The 19,224-nt window shown below is 41.7% G+C and overlaps 1 protein-coding gene across 5 annotated transcripts in view; it reads left to right on the top strand.

Annotated features, from left to right (window-relative positions):
- The window catches only part of diaph2 (diaphanous-related formin 2), a 736,531-nt gene that overhangs the window by 14,207 nt on the left and 703,100 nt on the right, over positions 1–19,224 (top strand). For 4 of the 5 annotated variants that reach the window (XM_029662409.2, XM_029662408.2, XM_029662405.2 and 1 more), the window contains exon 3: positions 14,764–14,940. In XM_029662409.2, coding sequence (XP_029518269.1) covers positions 14,764–14,940 — 177 coding nt within the window. Of the gene's footprint in view, positions 1–12,176; positions 12,675–14,763; positions 14,941–19,224 lie in introns of those variants that run through there. The other variant, XM_029662407.2, reaches the window with a different exon arrangement.

The following is a 19,224-nucleotide window of genomic DNA, read 5'->3' as shown; positions in this document are numbered from 1 at the left end:
TTATTTATCATGAGAGGGCCATAAACAATATCTAGCCATGCTGCATATGCCAAGAAAGGTTAACATCTCACCTTTCTGGTAAAATTGTAGTCACCTTTGAGGACTGATAAAAATATGAAATATTTCCTATTTAACAAAACTGTATGAATAAGGTTTGAAATTACTTATATACTTTCTAAATTTAGTATAATAAAATGATAAAACAGATTTCACTTTCCTTATAACTATAAAATGCGAGGAACTCACCTTTCACCTCACATTAATCTTGTCCATCTATGACAAATAGTGTTATTTGTTTAAAATGTATAAATAATTTTAGATGAAGGGCTTTAAATCGTTCTCTGAATGTGCTACTGTGATGAAACCACTCTCTCCTGCTGCATTACAATGTAAGGATTGCAGGCATGTGCTTAGTCAGTGGCTGTGGCGTAGGGTTCAGCCAGGAGTTGATAGACAGTAGGAATGGCAGATGAAATGGTAGGAGGGACATCTCAGCTTCAAGGAGTCTCAGATTTCACATCCTTCATCACACAGGCTCAGAAAATATACTATTCTGTTCTTGGGAACCAGGGCTATTGATAAATGCAAGCCATTTCGATCTACGGTTTCCACAGATCGATTTATATGCGAAAATGTTGGTCGGTACCGGAACCTCTACAAAACCACGCAGGTCCCCTGAACAGGGGACTTTACATCAGAGGTTTTAATAAGATTACCAAGTTAGCGAGGATATATCAGTCAGCTAATAATTTACAGTAACAGCAGTTCATTAATAAGTAAATGCACTCTAAACCGTATGCAGAATTGGCGAAATCTTACCTTGCCACTGTGGCATGGTATGGGCAGCTATTAATCAATTAATTAATAGATTCATAGAATGGAGTTAGAAGGGTGACCTCCTACTTTGAAAAGACAGGAAGTGTTGGCTGTGCACTTGAACAGGCATTCCACATTTAACTCCACATTTGAACATTGAAAAACGAATAAACAAGCCGTTTTCACATTCCCGATTGCTTCGTTTTAACTCAAATGATCAAAACATAAAAACATACACGGAACGTAGTCTTAACTCGGGAACCTTGATTTAATGTTGTCCACAAAGTAGGCTAATTATCTTGACCGCCGTAACAACATAGACACAAATGTCAACATTAATTCCTGCACTTTGGCCATTATTAAATTGCGTTCAGTATCACACAAGCTCTTTATCACTTCACTGTCATTCAGAAAATCCTTTCCTGAATCAGCTGATGTTGTGTGACAATGTCCCCATTTAACTTAGCAGCTAGATATCAAACACACATCAAACAGTATTATGGATAATTATTGAAGAACCCTGTTAATGATGGTATCGACTTGTTTTATTAGTCATTAAAGTTACTCTTTCCGTTTGAAGCATTGGATTTTGCAATCAAGTACATTATTTTGGATATGCCCATGAAAACAGTTTTCACACCGTAACATAGGGAGACACAAAATGTTACCAGCCTACAGTGCACTTCTGAGATCTCCATACAAAGAAAAGAGTACGACAGCCATATCCATGAATTTCACAGGATCAAGGTCAATGTGTAATTGTTGTTAAATGCGTAGTACATGATATAACAACAAACAGCAGTATCATAAATGTAATTAAAGGTAGTGTTTTGTCACACGATTTAAAGAGTTTAAACAGATTTTTGATTCAACTCATGAATTATATTGAATGCATCTACGTTCCCCCTTTTTATATCTTTATGTATTCACATGGAGGAAAAAATGCAAACGATTATTAATGACTTTAACATCTCCAAACAGTTGTCCACTACAAGGAATGCTCACTGGTTCGTTAGTTTATAGAAAAATCCCTTTACGCTCCTGCTACTGTTTAAGCCTTCCAGATATAACCTAGTCCAATACCCAGCAGAACTAGGAGAATATTAATTATTAATAGAGCTTGTTTTCAGTATTACACCCACATGAATATAATCACTAACTCCACTCGAGACATGTTTCTTAGTATAATGTAATGGGGATTACCCTCAGGGTAGTATGTGGGTCGAAATCATGTGAACCACTGTGCAACGAGACACTTAACTTTTGTTCCTTTGACAGCAACTCTTATTTTGGACCTGTGACTCATCGGTTCAGGTCATGTATCCCAGCTGTTAATGTTAATGGTGTGAGAGAGGCATTGTGGTGTGGTTTTAGGTGAGTCAGAGGGGCTTTAGGGTGAATATCAAGTCATAGCTAGCATCTGTGCGGTTGAAGCATTACACTTCCATAAAAAAATACTAGATTAATGAATAGGCCTAGTTTAAACACAGCTAACATGCAATGGCCACCACAGAGTTGACATAACACCACAGAATAAGGTCTAGGCCTAGTTCTTACTGGATAGCCTCACTATATCGATAGTACTGGATAGCCCCACCATATCGATAGTACTGGATAGCCCCACCATTTCGATAGTACTGGATAGCCCCACCATATCGATAGTACTGGATAGCCCCACCATATCGATAGTACTGCATAGCCCCACCATATCGATAGTACTGCATAGCCCCACCATATCGATAGTACTGGATAGCCCCACCATATCGATAGTACTGGATAGCCCCACCATATCGATAGTACTGGATAGCCCCACCATATCGATAGTACTGGATAGCCTCACCATATCGATAGTACTGGATAGCCCCACCATATCGATAGTACTGGATAGCCCCACCATATCGATAGTACTGGATAGCCTCACCATATCGATAGTACTGGATAGCCTCACCATATCGATAGTACTGGATAGCCCCACCATATCGATAGTACTGGATAGCCCCACCATATCGATAGTACTGGATAGCCTCACCATATCGATAGTACTGGATAGCCCCACCATATCCATAGTACTGGATAGCCCCACCATATCCATAGTACTGGATAGCCCCACCATATCCATAGTACTGGATAGCCCCACCATATCCATAGTACTGGATAGCCCCACCATATCGATGACTCTGGTAGTTGTGCTGTGGTTTTACTTGGCTGATAGATGTAGATATTTATTCTTCTATCTCATACTGCTATGTCATTTTGCAATGTTGTATGGTGTCCCTGGTGGCCTGGTCCTCCATTCTTGAGACAGAGAGAGGGTCTGTATGAGAGGAGAACAGCAGGAAACAGACTACGTTGCATGGCACTCAGGAAGTGGTAAAGAATGCTGTAGTCACACCAGCCGTGGAAGGAACATCTCCTTCTCGTTCGTAATAACATTTCTGCTTTGACATGGAGTAAATTACTAGGGCTGGGTGTTGCCATTCGATTTGGTCACGATTTGATACATATTGCGATTCTATAGCCTATGAATCACAATTTTACATATATTGTGATTTGATACTGCGATTTTATTGCATCAGAGAATCGATTCGGAATAGCGATTCTCATCTGAATCAATTCCCCCAACTAACCCCTTCTCCCCTAAACTCTAGTAAACTCCCCAACTATTCTCTAAATAGTCAGTTCTTTCCACATGACTTCAATGTCTTGATGATGAACAGACACTGCAAGGTCTCCATATATAGTATACACAAATACATTTCCCGCCTAATCCTTTCAGAAAGTCCCCAACTGTTTTATAGTACAGTATCTATGAAGCTAACCCCCAGGGAGCATGATTTACAAATGAATTTTGAAATCCTGGGAAAAAAACAAGCCAGCCTAGCCTGAGGGCAGTGGTCTGGTGATCAGGTGGCCTGGTGGCCATGTGGTTATGTGGTCAGGGCATCCAAAGAAAAGCCATTGGATCCAGAACACCGCTGGTCTTTGTGGGATTTCCCCTTTTGCTGTTTTTAGGGAAATATAAACAGCACCACCGCTTTCCTGAAATAACTGACGCACCACAGATTCCTGCCCATTTTTAAAGGCACTTGTGCTTTCAACTAAAGCTAATAGCTTTACCACTAAACATCATACTACTTTTTTTTTCTTCTTCACACTACTCTTTTTTGTGGTTATTTATCCTCTTATAAGGGGTGACATTGAAACAAGTGTTACCTCATAAGTTCATTTTTACAATTGAGTTAACACTGCCTGAGGCCTGGGGGTAATTTTGTTGTTTTTGGAAATGGCTTTTGGTATCTCTCCTGATTCAATTCAGTTGGCCCTAATTCAGTTTGCAGAGAGAGGACAGAGCTCCATTATTTGATTGATGTGTGTGGCAGATTTGTTTGTTCTGAGAGGCTCTCTTCACTTCCCTGTGTGTGTGTGTGTGTGTGTGGGGCAGTGTTGGAGAAATACCCTTTACTCACATGTGTGCTGGTGTCTGTGGTACTTTTGTGCATACACATGTGGCATTGAGTAAACCTCCCGATGCTCCTAGCAGCTGGACTTGATCATGGGAATGCCTGCTTTCGTACTTGGTCCCCCCTTTTTCAAAATAGTCTTAGCCCACTCCCATTGGTATTACATGAACACCACTGGCGAGAACACAAACAATATGAACTCAAAATGTGAGTTGGATTTGAAGGCCACCTTTAACCGGCCTGAATGATAGGAAAGGATGAACTTGTCGGTCGTGAGGGGCAAATTATAATAGCATCACAGTACTGCTGTATACAAAATGAACACTGCGTGTTTCCCTCTGCATTAACCTACCCACCTATATCAGATACATGGTGCAGGTGTGTCCCATGTTAACTCCAGTGCTTCTCACAGTTGTGTCAAGTTAGCTGGATGTCCTTTGGGTGGTGAACCATTCTTGATACACATGGGAACAGAGGAGGGATGATGTAGGGATAGGGGTGCTCTGCACTATTTACAAGCCTTGGGCATGATCTATACTCAGTACTGAGTAGAATTTCAGATGCCTCCCGAGGCCTAGTCCTAGACTAGTTAATATAGTCCTGCAGTAGGCTACATAACTATGGAAATAACACTGTCATACAGTCTATAATATTTCATGATATAATATTGAGTAATGGTGATGCTTATCTAGACATTTGCTCAATCACATATCTAAGATGACTCTGTACTCTCTATAGGGGCAGAGTATAGACTACACGCAATGGAAGTTTGATATAGGTCCATCAGTCTCTAACAGCACCTTATGTAGTACTGAGTGATAAGACGGCCATTGTTCACATTCACTACTGCACTGTAGAAACCAGCAACAGTACACTATCTAGAACCTAGATGGTTCTTTGGCTGTCCCCATAAGAGAACCTTTGTATGTTTTTAAAATGGTATATTTCTATATATTTTTTTTAATCTAGGAGAAGCGTTTGTAGAACCCTGTTGGTTAGGCTAGGGGAAGCTTCACTGGAAAAGGACAACTGTCACCATTAAAATAGCCCTGCATGTGTGTTTGAGAGAGAACACCCCACATGACATAACCACTTTCACATCAAAGTATTGCAATGAACCAGGTCAATGGTATTTAGTTGATTTGACTTTTGACCCGAGTCATTATATGCACTAATGGTCTAGAGAGGATGCTAGAAAATGCACACGTTTCAGAAATGAAAAGCACACCACTTTGAAGGTTACATGGATGGGTCGATTTTCCACCTTCTACATTGTGTAGCCTGTTCACCGAAAGCAATGCATTTTGAATAGTACATAACATGTATGTTATTAACACAGCAGTTGGTAATAGGGCTTGGAGCAGAGAGCTGTGGGCACAGTGATCGAGAGATGACCTCTTAAAATAGTAATGGGCGAAAAAAACGATAGTTACATATTGGGATATTATTTTTGATGATATATCGTATCGTTTAAAAAAATATCGCTATATTATTTTTGCTTTAGTTTGCTGTACCAAAACTCCAGTATTTTTCTTTCATTGTTCTCCATTTTCTTTTTTAAATAGGGAGCTAATTTGTTTTCAGCATTTTTATTTCCCTGACTGATCAACTTGTTTTGCCATTGCTCTCTCTTGTCCTTCTGCAGCAGACATATGGTGAGCAATATGTTTGGAACATCGAACCGCAATTAAATCACCGTATCAAATCACAATACATGTAGAATCGTGAGAATCGCAATACATATTGCATCGGCACCTAAGTATCATGATAATATTGTATGGTGAGGTCCTTAGCAGTTCCTAGCACTATCTTAAAAGTGTTTAGGTATTTCCTCAGAGGTGTGGCTTGTTTACATGGTACTCTTGCGATGCCAGTTGAAGGGATGCACAAAAAGCGAAACCTTTGCAACTGCAGTAGGTTTACATTTAGGACTTTAAAACATGATCATGTATTTTGCTTGATGGCTGAATAGGGCTGGGCAATATATAGTGAATACCGGTAGACTTGTATGGATGCACATCCGCCGTACCTTCCCAAAATGGACGACAATTGTGATATGTTGGCCATATCGCCCAACCCTATGTCTGAATCTGTCAGACACCTCCACAAGCGAAGAATGATTGTCCAATACACACGGTCATTCTACGAACATTAACCAAGCTGAAGAAAAATAAATCCACCTTGAATAATAGAGATCAGTAACTCTGTGTTTCCCTCTGATCTAGTAGTATTCTAGCCTGGTAACCGATCTGTTTGGTAGGGGGGTGGCTTTGAAACAGTCCCCTTCATGGGAAACCCCCTATCAAAACGGACAGATGCCGCTTCACTATCACTAGCCTTTAGTCGATTGACCATAGGAGATGGCAATACAGCACAAATAGATCTGGGACCAGGCTGGTAGTAGTATTACTCTTTAGAGACTTACCGACTGGCTGACTCCCCCCTTCATAGACCGAAGCCACACTGCACTGTTGAATGGGCATCCTAGTCAGTGGCTATGGGCTCCCCTCATAGTGAAAGTTTCATTTGACTGACTGGCCCAGTATATAATTGGGTCTCTCAGGAATGAGGGATCAGGGTCCCTAGTATGATTTAGCTCTGCTGTCTGCAGGCCTAATGGAGAGATGGAGGGAAGACTTCATTCGCTGGAGCATAGCGTGTTGAACCGGAGGGGACTGGGGACTGGAGCCTAGCATGTTGAACCAGAAGGCACTGGGGACTGGAACCTAGCATGTTGAACCACAGGGCACTAGGGACTGGAGCATAGCATGTTGAACCACAGGGCACTAGGGACTGGAGCATAGCATGTTGAATCACAGGGCACTAGGGACTGGAGCATAGCATGTTGAACCACAGGGCACTGGGGACTGGAGCCTAGCATGTTGAACCACAGGGCACTGGGGACTGGAGCCTAGCATGTTGAACCACAGGGCACTGGGGACTGGAGCCTAGCATGCTGAATCACAGGGCACTAGGGACTGGAGCTTAGCATGTTGAACCACAGGGCACTGGGGACTGGAGCCTAGCATGTTGAACCACAGGGCATTGGGGACTGGAGCCTAGCATGTTGAACCACTGGGGACTGGAGCCTAGCATGTTGAACCAGAGGGCACTGGGGACTGGAGCCTAGCATGTTGAACCACTGGGGCCTGGAGCCTAGCATGTTGAACCACTGGGGACTGGAGCCTAGCATGTTGAACCACTGGGGACTGGAGCCTAGCATGTTGAACTACAGGCGACTGGGGACTGGAGCCTATCATGTTGAACTACAGGCGACTGGATCCTATCATGTTGAACCACTGGGGACTGGAGCCTAGCATGTTGAACCACTGGGGACTGGAGCCTAGCATGTTGAACCACTGGGGACTGGAGCCTAGCATGTTGAACCACTGGGGACTGGAGCCTAGCATGTTGAACCACTGGGGACTGGAGCCTAGCATGTTGAACCACTGGGGACTGGAGCCTAGCATGTTGAACCACTGGGGACTGGAGCCTAGCATGTTGAACCACTGGGGACTGGAGCCTAGCATGTTGAACCATAGAGGACTCGGGTCTAGCATGTTGAACCACTGGGGGCTGGATTTTAGCATGTTGAACCAGAGGCAACTAGGGACTAGCATGTTGAACCAGAAGAAACTGGGGGGACTGGTGCCTATATAATGGTGTCTGTTTCACACTAGCCCAGAATTTCTCTCTCTCCCTCTCTATCTCTCTACACCTGCCGCCCCAGAATCCAGTCAGTATGTCAACGGAAAGGGTCACTTAGCAACACATATCCTGTTTTGTTTACTACTAAGCAGGCTGTGTTGATAGGTCCATATAAACCATGACGCCAAAAATATATGAGGTGTTAACTGTGAGCCACTATATTTCAGCTGTTTGGTTTAACTAAGAATGAAATTATACATACTGTACATTCTAGCTGTTTTTGGAGATTTACACTCAAGTCAATTGTATTTAATGAACATGTTCCTGGGTAGAGGGAATCCTCACTTTGTTCTCCTCAAGTGGAAATCCAATGGTGAGGAATGCAGACAAACTGTGACTCCAAAGTGGAAGTGAAAAGTTGGCACACTAGAGGCTACGGAGCAGAGCGGGAGCAGTAAAACAAGTTTTCTAAGAACTGTTAGTTGCAGCACATGGTGGTACAGTCGTTCATGCCAACAATGCCAGTCACTCCCAGGCATCCTTTGTTTGGTATTAATTAGAAGTAATTAAAGCAAAACCCTGATTTCCTTGTAAGCCTGTCTCCATGCTGGCTTTTTAGAGGAACTCACTTTTTTTTTAATGCAGATTTTTTTTCTCCCTTTTAAGTGAGCAGGAAGGGCTTCATGTGCACATGGTGTTAAAAAGAACATATGTTGACAAACAAACATATTTAAAACTAGGCCTAATTTTGCTATGTATGGCATGGAAAGACGTGAACTGTTTATGTAATGCAGTTGTATAAATGTGTCATGCGCCACCCAGTGGTGTGAACAGATATCATTTTGAACAAGCCAGTTGTAGGAGTGTTGACCTAGGATCAGACCCCCCCCCCCTCCTGCTGTATATGTAATCTTATTCATTATGATCTATAAGGCAGCACTCTTACTCTGAGAAGCTTTATGGATAACGGCCATGGGAAACATTACTACAACATTTTAGCTTTGCCAATACAGGCTGGTGTCTGAAGTTAAAATGGGCCCTATTATCCTTCTGCCAAGAGGAAAGCAAACTTTGGGTAGAGTTATAGTAGTCATTAGCATTAAAAAACTCTTGCCAGATGAGGCATACTCGTGATATTCCCCGTACTCAAATGGACCCCTAAATTCAGCCAAATTGCACTTCGTTTTTCCATTTCATTGACCTTTCATTGAATCAAAATCATATTTCAATTACAAAGGGGCCGAAGGCTAATTTGATTTGGGTTATTTTGAAGAATTAATGTTGTGCAATAAACATTTATTACAGTGAAAACTTTGGGGGTTTTAATAAGCCAGAGAAGCCCAGAGGACGTGCATGCTTAATTGTTATGTGGTAAATTGCATTGTTGCGGCATTGCCGTGTGTAATGACTGTTTAGTGGAAACCATCAGTTTACTTCTGAAGTCAAGACAATTAGTTCGACAGAGGTTCCCTTGTTGTTAAATTGATTAAAATATGTTTAATTACCCATTTGAAAAATGTGCAATGTTTTACACACTTGTAGAAAGTGGTCAATGAGTCATAAGCTAGGAGCCAAGCTAGTGTTATGATTGAGACTACAACCCTATTGGCTGTTTCTATAAGTTGAGAGAGAAGCTTTAGCCTAATCAATGTTTGTGATCGTCCAGAGTCACATGGTTAGTGGTCCTTATCTGGCAGTAAAGCTAACCATACTACATAACATCACAACAGTTCTGACAATGCTTTGGCCCTGTTGGCATCCCCTTATCAATGAAATGTATTTATAAAGCCCTTTTTACATCCGCAGATATCACAAAGTGCTTTATAGAAACCCAGCCTAAAACCCCAAACAGCAAACAATGCAGATGTAGAAGCATAGTGGATCTGAAAAACTCCCTAGAAATTCCGGAACCTAGTCCTCTTCTGGCTGTGCCGTGTGGAGATTATAAGAGTACATGGCCATTAAGACCAAGATGTTCAAACGTTCATAGATGACCAGCAGGGTCAAATAATAATCATCACAGTGATTGTAGAGGGTACAAGACAGCAGTTGGTTTTGGAGGGAGGTTGGGAGGGAGTCGGGTAAAAAAGGTCAGGGTTCAATAGCCACAGGCAGAACAATTTGAAACTGGAGCAGCAGCACGACCAGGTGGACTTGGGACAGCCAGTAATCATTAGGCCAGGTTGTCCTCGGGCTCAGGTCCATCGAAGGGTGGAGAGAGATGGGAGAATTAGAAGGAGCAGACTTCATTTCACACAGGACACCAGATAAAACAGGAGAATTACACCAGGTAGGACAGACTTAGCCCCCCAGGACATACAGTTGAAGTCGGAAGTTTACATACACTTAGGTTGGAGTCATTTAAAACTAGTTTCTCAACCACTCCACAAATGTCTTGTTTACAAACTATAGTTTTGGCAAGTCGGTTAGGACATCTACTTTGTGCTTGGCAAGTAATTTTTCCAACAATTGTTTACAGATGATTTCACTTATAATTCACTGTATCACAATTCCAGTGGGTCAGAAGTTTACATGCACTAAGTTGACTGTGCCTTTAAACAGCTTGGAAAATTCCAGAAAATTTGAGTCAATTGGAGGTGTACCTGTGGATGTATTTCAAGGCTTACCTTCAAACTCAGTGCCTCTTTTCTTGACATCCTGGGAAAATTAAAAGAAACCAGCCAAGACCTCAGAAAAAAATAGTTGACCTCCACAAGTCTGGTTCATCCTTGGGAGCAATTTCCAAATGCCTGAAGGTACCACGTTCATCTGTACAAACAATAGTACGCAAATATAAACACCAATGGACGTCGCAGCCGTCATACCACTCAGGAGAGAGACGCGTTCTGTCTCCTAGAGCTGAACGTACTTTGGTCTGAAAAGTGCAAATCAATCCCAGAACAACAGCAAAGGACCTTGTGAAGATGCTAGAGGAAACTGTTACAAAGTATCTATATCCACAGTAAAACGAGTCCTATATTGACATAACCTGAAAGGCCGCTTAGCAAGGAAGAAGCCACTGCTCCAAACCGCCATAAAAAAGCCAGACTACGGTTTTCAACTGCACATGGGGACAAAGATTGTACTTTTTGGAGAAATGTCCTCTGGTCTGATGAAACACAAATAGAACTGTTTGGCCATAATGACCATCGTTACATTTGGAGGAAAAATGGGGAGGCTTGCAACCCGAAGAACACCATCCCAACTGTGAATCACAGGGGTGGCAGCATCATGTTGGGGGGGTGCTTTGCTGCAGGAGGGACTGATGCACTTCACAAAATTGATGGCATCATGAGGTGGGAAAATTACGTGGATATATTGAAGCAACATCTCAAGACATCAGTCAGGAAGGTAAAGCTTGGTGGCAAATGGGTCTTCCAAATGGACAATGACCACAAGCATACTTCCAAAGTTGTGGCAAAATGGCTAAAGGACAACAAAGTCAAGGTTTTGGAGTGGCCATCACAAAGCCCTGACCTCAATCCCATAGAACATTTGTGGGCAGCACTGAAAAGGCGTGTGTGAGCAAGGAGGCCTTACAACCCTGACTCAGTTACACCAGCTCTGTCAGAAGGAATGGGCCAAAATTCATCCAACTTATTGTGGGAAGCTTGTGGAAAGCTAGTTGCTAGTAAGAAGCATAGGGAAAAAATGGCAGCTCTATAGACAACTCATTCAGTGCCCTTATGACTTCTGTCAGAAAGCCATTATAAAATATCTGATGGCAAATATTTAGCAGTGAATTTTATACAAGTGTAACTTCACCTCGTGCGCCAGAAAACAGAGACTCACCGATGGAACACTACAGACTCACCAGCTCCTGTTGTGCTATTTACAAACCATTACGTGACTGGCGCAACTGGGGAACTATGGTAAGCTGACAAGTTGACAGCAAGTATTAACTTAAAAAGTAGCTACAAATATTCACATTTATTGAAAAACTTCAAATAGGTACTGGCCGTTGGTAACTTCGGCCTTGTCTGGAAAGGAACAAACATCTGTATTGGGAGATTTTTTTTAGGGGGTCTGTAATGTCTGTTATTGTTTAAAGTGGTAATCTGCAGTTAAAATAATAACAATGGGGCTGTAGAATTGTAACCACTCTCAAATTCAACGACAGAGCTATGGAGGCAAGGACTGATATATTTTAATATTTTGGTTTCTGATGGGGTACAACAGTTGAACTAAGCTCATAAATGGTAATTTATTTTCTTCAATAATCAATGGGCACATATTATTAATTTATAAGTCCAAAAATGTATGTCGCAACTGCAGATTCCCCCTTTAAGTGTCTAAAGTGAATTAGAATTTTGTTTGTTTAGGGGTTTTGTTACTAAAAAGGAGGAAGTTAGCCAACAGGTGATCCACTAAAATAACAATGGGAAGTAAATAGAAGTAAATAGTTGGTGTGAGTCATTGTGTAACTATTATCCACATTTTTCTTCACTGTTCTTAGTAGGGAGGGATATCAATTATCCTAGACTTGGTTAGTTGGACAATACTTACCTCCACTTCCACACATACATTGTTACTGTATATTACAGCAACGATTTATGGACCTGCACGAGCCAAACGGGCCTTACTGCTTGGTGTCATTCATAGGTGTGGCTGATCGTGTGTGTCCATCTGTTACTGTGTATTGGTTGTTTAGGATATTCTCACACACACTATTTTCAAATGGATCTTATTGTTCACATTGTGCCTTCCCTTCAACAGAACGTACACATAAGAACATTGGCTGACGACATGGTAGGGCGTCCTGTTTTCATTTCTGTGTGTGTTTTGTTTTGCATCATCGTCTTTGTCATGGCAGCACAGGAAGATGAACTGACATCTGTGGATTGATCAAGTAAACCAGGGTTACGCGGGGCCTTCTGTTAACCAAGTTGGGTTCCTGTATGATTGTCTTTACAGTATTTGAGGGTGATGTTATGTACCCAAACAATAACGTCCTTTAATATGAAAAAAAGTTTAGATCTATTTAAAAAAAAAAGCCTAATTAGTCAAATATTACAGGAATGAATCCAACAGTATTCTGAATCGGTTAGGATTATATGTTTTATTTGTTACACGTTATTCCTCCTAATAATTTAACAAAGAACAAGTGCACTGTCTTTGGGTCACCAGTCATGTTCACCATCATTGGTTTGACTTGCCCTGATCCTTCCACAACGATTTCAGTGTAGATTCAGGTGTGACATCATTGATTTAATTTCCTTTAGTCTTTATTTGTCTTATTCCATTTCATATGTATGTGCACTCATCCATTCCGCACCAGCATAACCCCTAAACCCATATAGCTAATACTAATGACGACTGACTAACAGCGTGGACTTACCCTCTTCTGACTATGTAACAAAGGTGTGTGCTGCTGGCAGCATCTCGTTTCAACTTATATCTATCTTCCGTCATCAGACCTGAATACATATGAGATGCTCTTGATTTAACGCTTGCAGTTGGTTCTTTTGGAGCTAATTCCATTTGTTCCATTGCACCAGGCAAATTAAATAATGTACTGCTCAGGTAAAGGTATGTACATTAGACCTACATTTCTTCTGTATTCATCGGTGTAGCTAGAATAGCTGAATACAGTGAGGAGAGAGTATCTTCCTAATGTAGGTATGTTCCTCTGTACTGTACTACAGACTCTCATAAGTCTGTGATATTGAACAAACAACCTACAGGGTTAATAGTAAGTGTGAGGGTGAGTCAAATCTATGACTCTCACTGTAGTTTACAGTGCACTGTTTTATTATGTACTATTTTCATTCAGATAGACAAACTGTACAGATTAATGAATCAAGGCCAGTTTGAAAGAAATAGAGCAAGCAACGTTACCCATTTTTCACGCACATAATTTAATCTAACAGAAAAGATGAACGATAAAACATAATGAACGAACACTAGGTCTGTCCCTTGTCATATGCAAACACTTTACTTTAGCTGTCCTGTGGTACCACCCCAACCTGGAATTGAGCCCAGCTGATGCTTGTTTAAAGGTTGGGAAGGAGATGGAAAGACATGTCAGGAAAGGCATATGACAGCATTACACAACCTTACAGTATGTTAGCATTCAGAAAGCCTAACGCCAAGGGAAATACTCCTAGATAAAGCCTATATGTCACTATGTTATGTAGGCATTTAGAAAGCCTAACGCCTAGGGAAATACTCCTAGATAAAGCCTATATGTCACTATGTTATGTAGGCATTCAGAAAGCCCAACTTCTAGGGAAATACTCCTAGATAAAGCCTATATGTCACTATGTTATGTAGGCATTCAGAAAGCCCAACTTCTAGGGAAATACTCCTAGATAAAGCCTATATGTCACTATGTTATGTAGGCATTCAGAAAGCCCAACTTCTAGGGAAATACTCCTAGATAAAGCCTATGTCACTATGTAAGCATTCAGAAAGCCTAACGCCAAGGGAAATACTCCTAGATAAAGCCTAATGTCACTATGTAAGCATTCAGAAAGCCATTCTAGATAAAGCCTATGTCCTAGCATTCAGAAAGCCTAACGCCAAGGGAAATACTCCTAGATAAAGCCTATGTCACTATGTAAGCATTCAGAAAGCCTAACGCCAAGGGAAATACTCCTAGATAAAGCCTATGTCACAATGTAAGCATTCAGAAAGCCCAACGCCTAGGGAAATACTCCTAGATAAAGCCTATATGTCACTATGTAAGCATTCAGAAAGCCTAACGCCAAGGGAAATACTCCTAGATAAAGCCTATATGTCACTATGTAAGCATTCAGAAAGCCTAACGCCTAGGGAAATACTCTGTCATAACGCTTACTGTACGCACTTTGGTAACGCCACATTCTTTCCCCTTCAGCGTGACCGGATCACCAGTTTTCGGAAGACTGGGAATAAAAAGGACAAGCCCCTGATACAGCACTCCACAGACCCCCTGTCCACTCAGGTAGAGATGCCCATGCCCCAGCCCCTCTTCGACGACCGCTCCATGAACCTCTCCGAGAAGGAGATCAACGACCTCTTTGAGAAGATGATGGTAAGTCTGATACTGTGTATTTCCTTTTGAACCGAATGTGTATATAGCCACCTATAGCCACCACTATCCACAGTGCTCTCCTATAAGAGTTCATGTACAGAGTCCCTGTGTGGATATGTACTAAAGGATAATTATTGCTCCCGGTCCACCTTCCACCACTACTTGAACCATAAAGACGTAATGGGTAGAATGGACATGGTTACTGCATCTATGTCTTCAACTCCCTGTGGGGCCTTTTTAGTACTAGCTACCAATCACATTGTTATTTTACTGTTCACCAGAGTCTCTGATCTTTAAGTGGATCTCTGATTTCCACTGGTTGTCATAGTAATGATACAATTAGATGTGATGTGTTGACAGCTTGCTGTGGCACATTAAACCAACTCTTGCCAAGGAAATGTAGCAGGTTTCTATTCTATATATTCACATGTCAATGTGGGTGCTTTTGTGTCTCAAACTATGCCCCACACTTCTCTTTCTTGTAAGCTGCAGGCAGGGTGCTCTGTGCTCAGTCTAAGCCTCTACAGAACAGTACTTACCTGGTTCGCTGCACAGAGCTGAGTCACAGCTCCGAATTCACACTGACGCTTAGCATAGAGAGCACATTGATCACAAAGAGAGACAGGAGGGAGCTTATCAGTGTAACACTATCGTGACTTCTCAATTAACTCTGTAACTCAAGTTCACTTGACTCAGCCCTCATTCAAACAGAGAGCTCCATCAGAGCTACAGAGAGCTCCATCAGAGCTACAGAGAGCTCCAGAGAGCGCCATCAGAGCTCCAGAGAGCGTCATCAGAGCTCCAGAGAGCGTCATCAGAGCTCCATAGAGCTACAGAGAGCGCCATCAAAGCTACAGAGAGCGCCATCAGAGCGCTGAGTCAGAGCTGCGGAGAGCGCCGTCGGAGCTGCGGAGAGCGCCGTCGGAGCTGCGGAGGGCGCCGTCGGAGCTACTGAGGGCGCCGTCGGAGCTACTGAGGGCGCCGTCGGCGCTACAGAGAGCTCCGTCGGCGCTACAGAGAGCTTGCCTGCCTAACCAGACTCCTCGCTACACCAAAAAAGTTAGCTTATAACAGTGAACCTTTTTTATGGGATACACATAAGGCAATTCTAGGTCTTGTGGCATATTTTTTTTTAACTATACCCAATTCAATGGAATTGCAACCCCCTGCATGCACAGTGCATTCTTCCATCACATGTGCAGTGCACTCTTCCATCACATGTTCAGCTGATTCTCAAGATCTTGCACACTGAGATGCTTTTGAGCCCACACTACTACAATGTCTGAGCCTAGGACTACATGCTTTCTGGTAAGTTTTGATTTCAATACTGGGTGGGGTGAATATATTTTATGACATACATCATTTTTTGTAAAGTAGTAAATAGTAGCCTACAGCAAAGTGTGTTTAAATCATTTCTAAGTTGCTAGTTAGTTTTTGCTAGTTAGTTTTTGCTGCCATGTGGGTTTTAGCTTGCTTGTGCCTGCTAAAGGAGGACTGTTAATTCACCTGTTTCCATACGTTTAATTTCTCTTACAAAGGAGTTGTTTAATCTAACTGCTTAACTCTTTATCTGTACATGGAATTGTATATATTTATTTATTTTTACTCAAATTTTCTCATCTTTCCAGGAAAATGTCACGGGCACTATCTTATGTGTGGAGACAATTCACTGCAGCTAATGTTGAAGGAAAAGCTGTGTACATTTGCAAATACTGTCCCAAATCATATATGAAGAATGCAACAAAGATGCAAAATCATCTGGCCAAGTGCATAAAGTTCCCTTAGCGCTCAAAACAAGCAACATCTGAAAAAAGTCCCTCTACTTCTATTTGAGGTGAAAATGATGAATCAGACAGCTTATCGATAGCAACAGCTCATGGTCCTCCTGGAATCATACGTTTTTTTTTACTCAATGGAGGAACGTAGTCAGAAATGCTGCTGAATGTCTTGCGAGCTGTGTATGCAACTTGTTCACCTCTAATCCTCATAGGCAATGTGTATTGGAAGAGATTTCTGAATGTTCTTCGCCCAGCATACACCCCTCCAACCAGACATGCTTTATCTACTCATTTGCTAGCTGCAGAGTTCAACAGAGTTGAAGTGAAGGTCAAGCAAATCATAGAGAAAGCAGACTATTGCAATCATCTTTGATGAGTGGTCGAATGTTCGTGGGCAAGGAATAATTAACTACATCTCCACCCAGACACAGACATACCGGTCTCTACATGGTCTGAGCTGAAGGCAGTCATCAATGACCTTGTACCACAGAAGGTATTTGCACTGGTGACAGACAATGCTGCGAACAGGCAGGCTGCTTGGTCTAAAGTGGAGGCGTCCTGGAAACACACTACAAGAGAGCCAAGGAAATGGTTAGGTATGAAGGGTCATCAAGTTATAGCAGCAATCTACCTCACCAAGCAAAGTGAGAAGAATAAGCGCACCAGATTAAAGCTGCCCAGCAACATCCGTTGGGGTGGTGTTGTCGTCATGTCTCCTGGAGGGGAAGGAGTCTGTCCAAGAAATGGCCATATCACAGTCGGCTGATATGGACAGCCCCATCAAGAGGATCCCCCTGGATGACGTACAGTGCCTTGCAAACATTTTCACCCTCTTGGCATTTTCCCATTTGGTTGCATTACAACCTCTATTTTAAATGGATTTTTATTTGGATTTCATATAATGGACATACACAAAATAGTCCAAATTGGTGAAGTAAAATGAAAAATATTACTTGTTTCAAACAATAAAAAAAAATAAAAAAAACGGAAAAGTGGTACGTGCATATGTATACACCCCCTAAGCTTTGAAGCCCCTAAATAAGATCTGGTGCAACCAATTACCTTCAGAAGTCACAATTAGTTAAATAAAGTCCACCTGTGCGCTATCTAAGTGTCACATGATCTGCCACATGATCTCAGTATATATACACCTGTTCTGAAAGGCCCCAGAGTCTGCAACACCACTAAGCAAGGGGAACCACCAAGCAAGCAGCACCATAAAGACCAAGGAGCTCTCCAAACAGGTAAGGTACAAAGTTGTGGAGAAGTACAGATCAGGGTTGGGTTATAAAAAATATCCAAAACTTTGAACATCCCACAGGGCACCATTAAATCCATTATTAAAAAAATGTAAAGAACATGGCACCACAACAACCTGCCAAGAGAGGGCGGCCCACCAAAACTCACGCACCAGGCAAGGAGGGCATTAATCAGAGATGCAACAAAGATAACAAAGATTACCCTGAAGGAGCTGCAAAGCTCCACAGCGGAGACTGGAGTATATCGCCATAGGACCACTTTAACTTCTTGCGTTGAGCCATCCCGGATCCGGGATCGTGACTACAGCCTCAAGCCATTACCATAACGCAACGTTAACTATTCATGAAAATCGCAAATGAAATGAAATAAATCTGCTAGCTCTCAAGCTTAGCCTTTTGTTAACAACACTGTCATCTCAGATTATCAAAATATGCTTCTCAACCATAGCAAAACAAGCATTTGTGTAACAGTATTGATAGCTAGCTTAGCATTTAGCGGGCAACATTTTCACAAAAATCAGAAAAGCATTCAACTAAAATCATTTACCTTTGAAGAACTTCGGATGTTTTCAATGAGGAGACTCAGTTAGATAGCAAATGTTCAGTTTTTCCTGAAAGATTATTTGTTTAGGAGAAATCGCTCCTTTTGTTCATCACGTTTAGCTACGAAAAAAACCTGTATCCAGGAGTGCAATTCTATTCGCAAGCTCATTAGCATAACACAATGTTAACTAATCATGAAAATCGCAAATGAAATGAAATAAATCTGCTAGCTCTCAAGCTTAGCCTTTTGTTAACAACACTGTCATCTCAGATTTTCAAAATATGCTTCTCAACCATAGCAAAACAAGCATTTGTGTAACAGTATTTAGCGTTGGCATTCAGCAGGCAACATTTTCACAAAAACCAGAAAAGCATTCAAATAAAATCATTTATCAATGAGGAGACTCTCAGTTAGATAGCAAATGTTCAGTTTGTCCAAAAATATTATTTGTATAGGAGAAATCGCTCCGTTTGGTACATCACGTTTGGCTACCAAAAAAACCCGAAAATTCAGTCATCAAAACGCCTAATTTTTTTCCAAATTAACTCTATAATATCGACTTAAACATGGCAAACGTTGTTTAGAATCAATCCTCAAGGTGTTTTTCACATATCTCTTCGATGATATATCGTTAGTGGAAGTGTGCTTTCTCCTCTGAATCCCATTTGAAAATGCCTGCAGCTGAAGATTACGCACCAATTTA

The sequence above is a fragment of the Oncorhynchus nerka genome, linkage group LG6 (genome assembly GCF_034236695.1).
Source record: "Oncorhynchus nerka isolate Pitt River linkage group LG6, Oner_Uvic_2.0, whole genome shotgun sequence".
Lineage (NCBI taxonomy): Eukaryota > Metazoa > Chordata > Actinopteri > Salmoniformes > Salmonidae > Oncorhynchus > Oncorhynchus nerka.
Note: the sequence above shows the minus strand (reverse complement) of the source record. Positions and strands in the feature narration are given on the sequence as shown.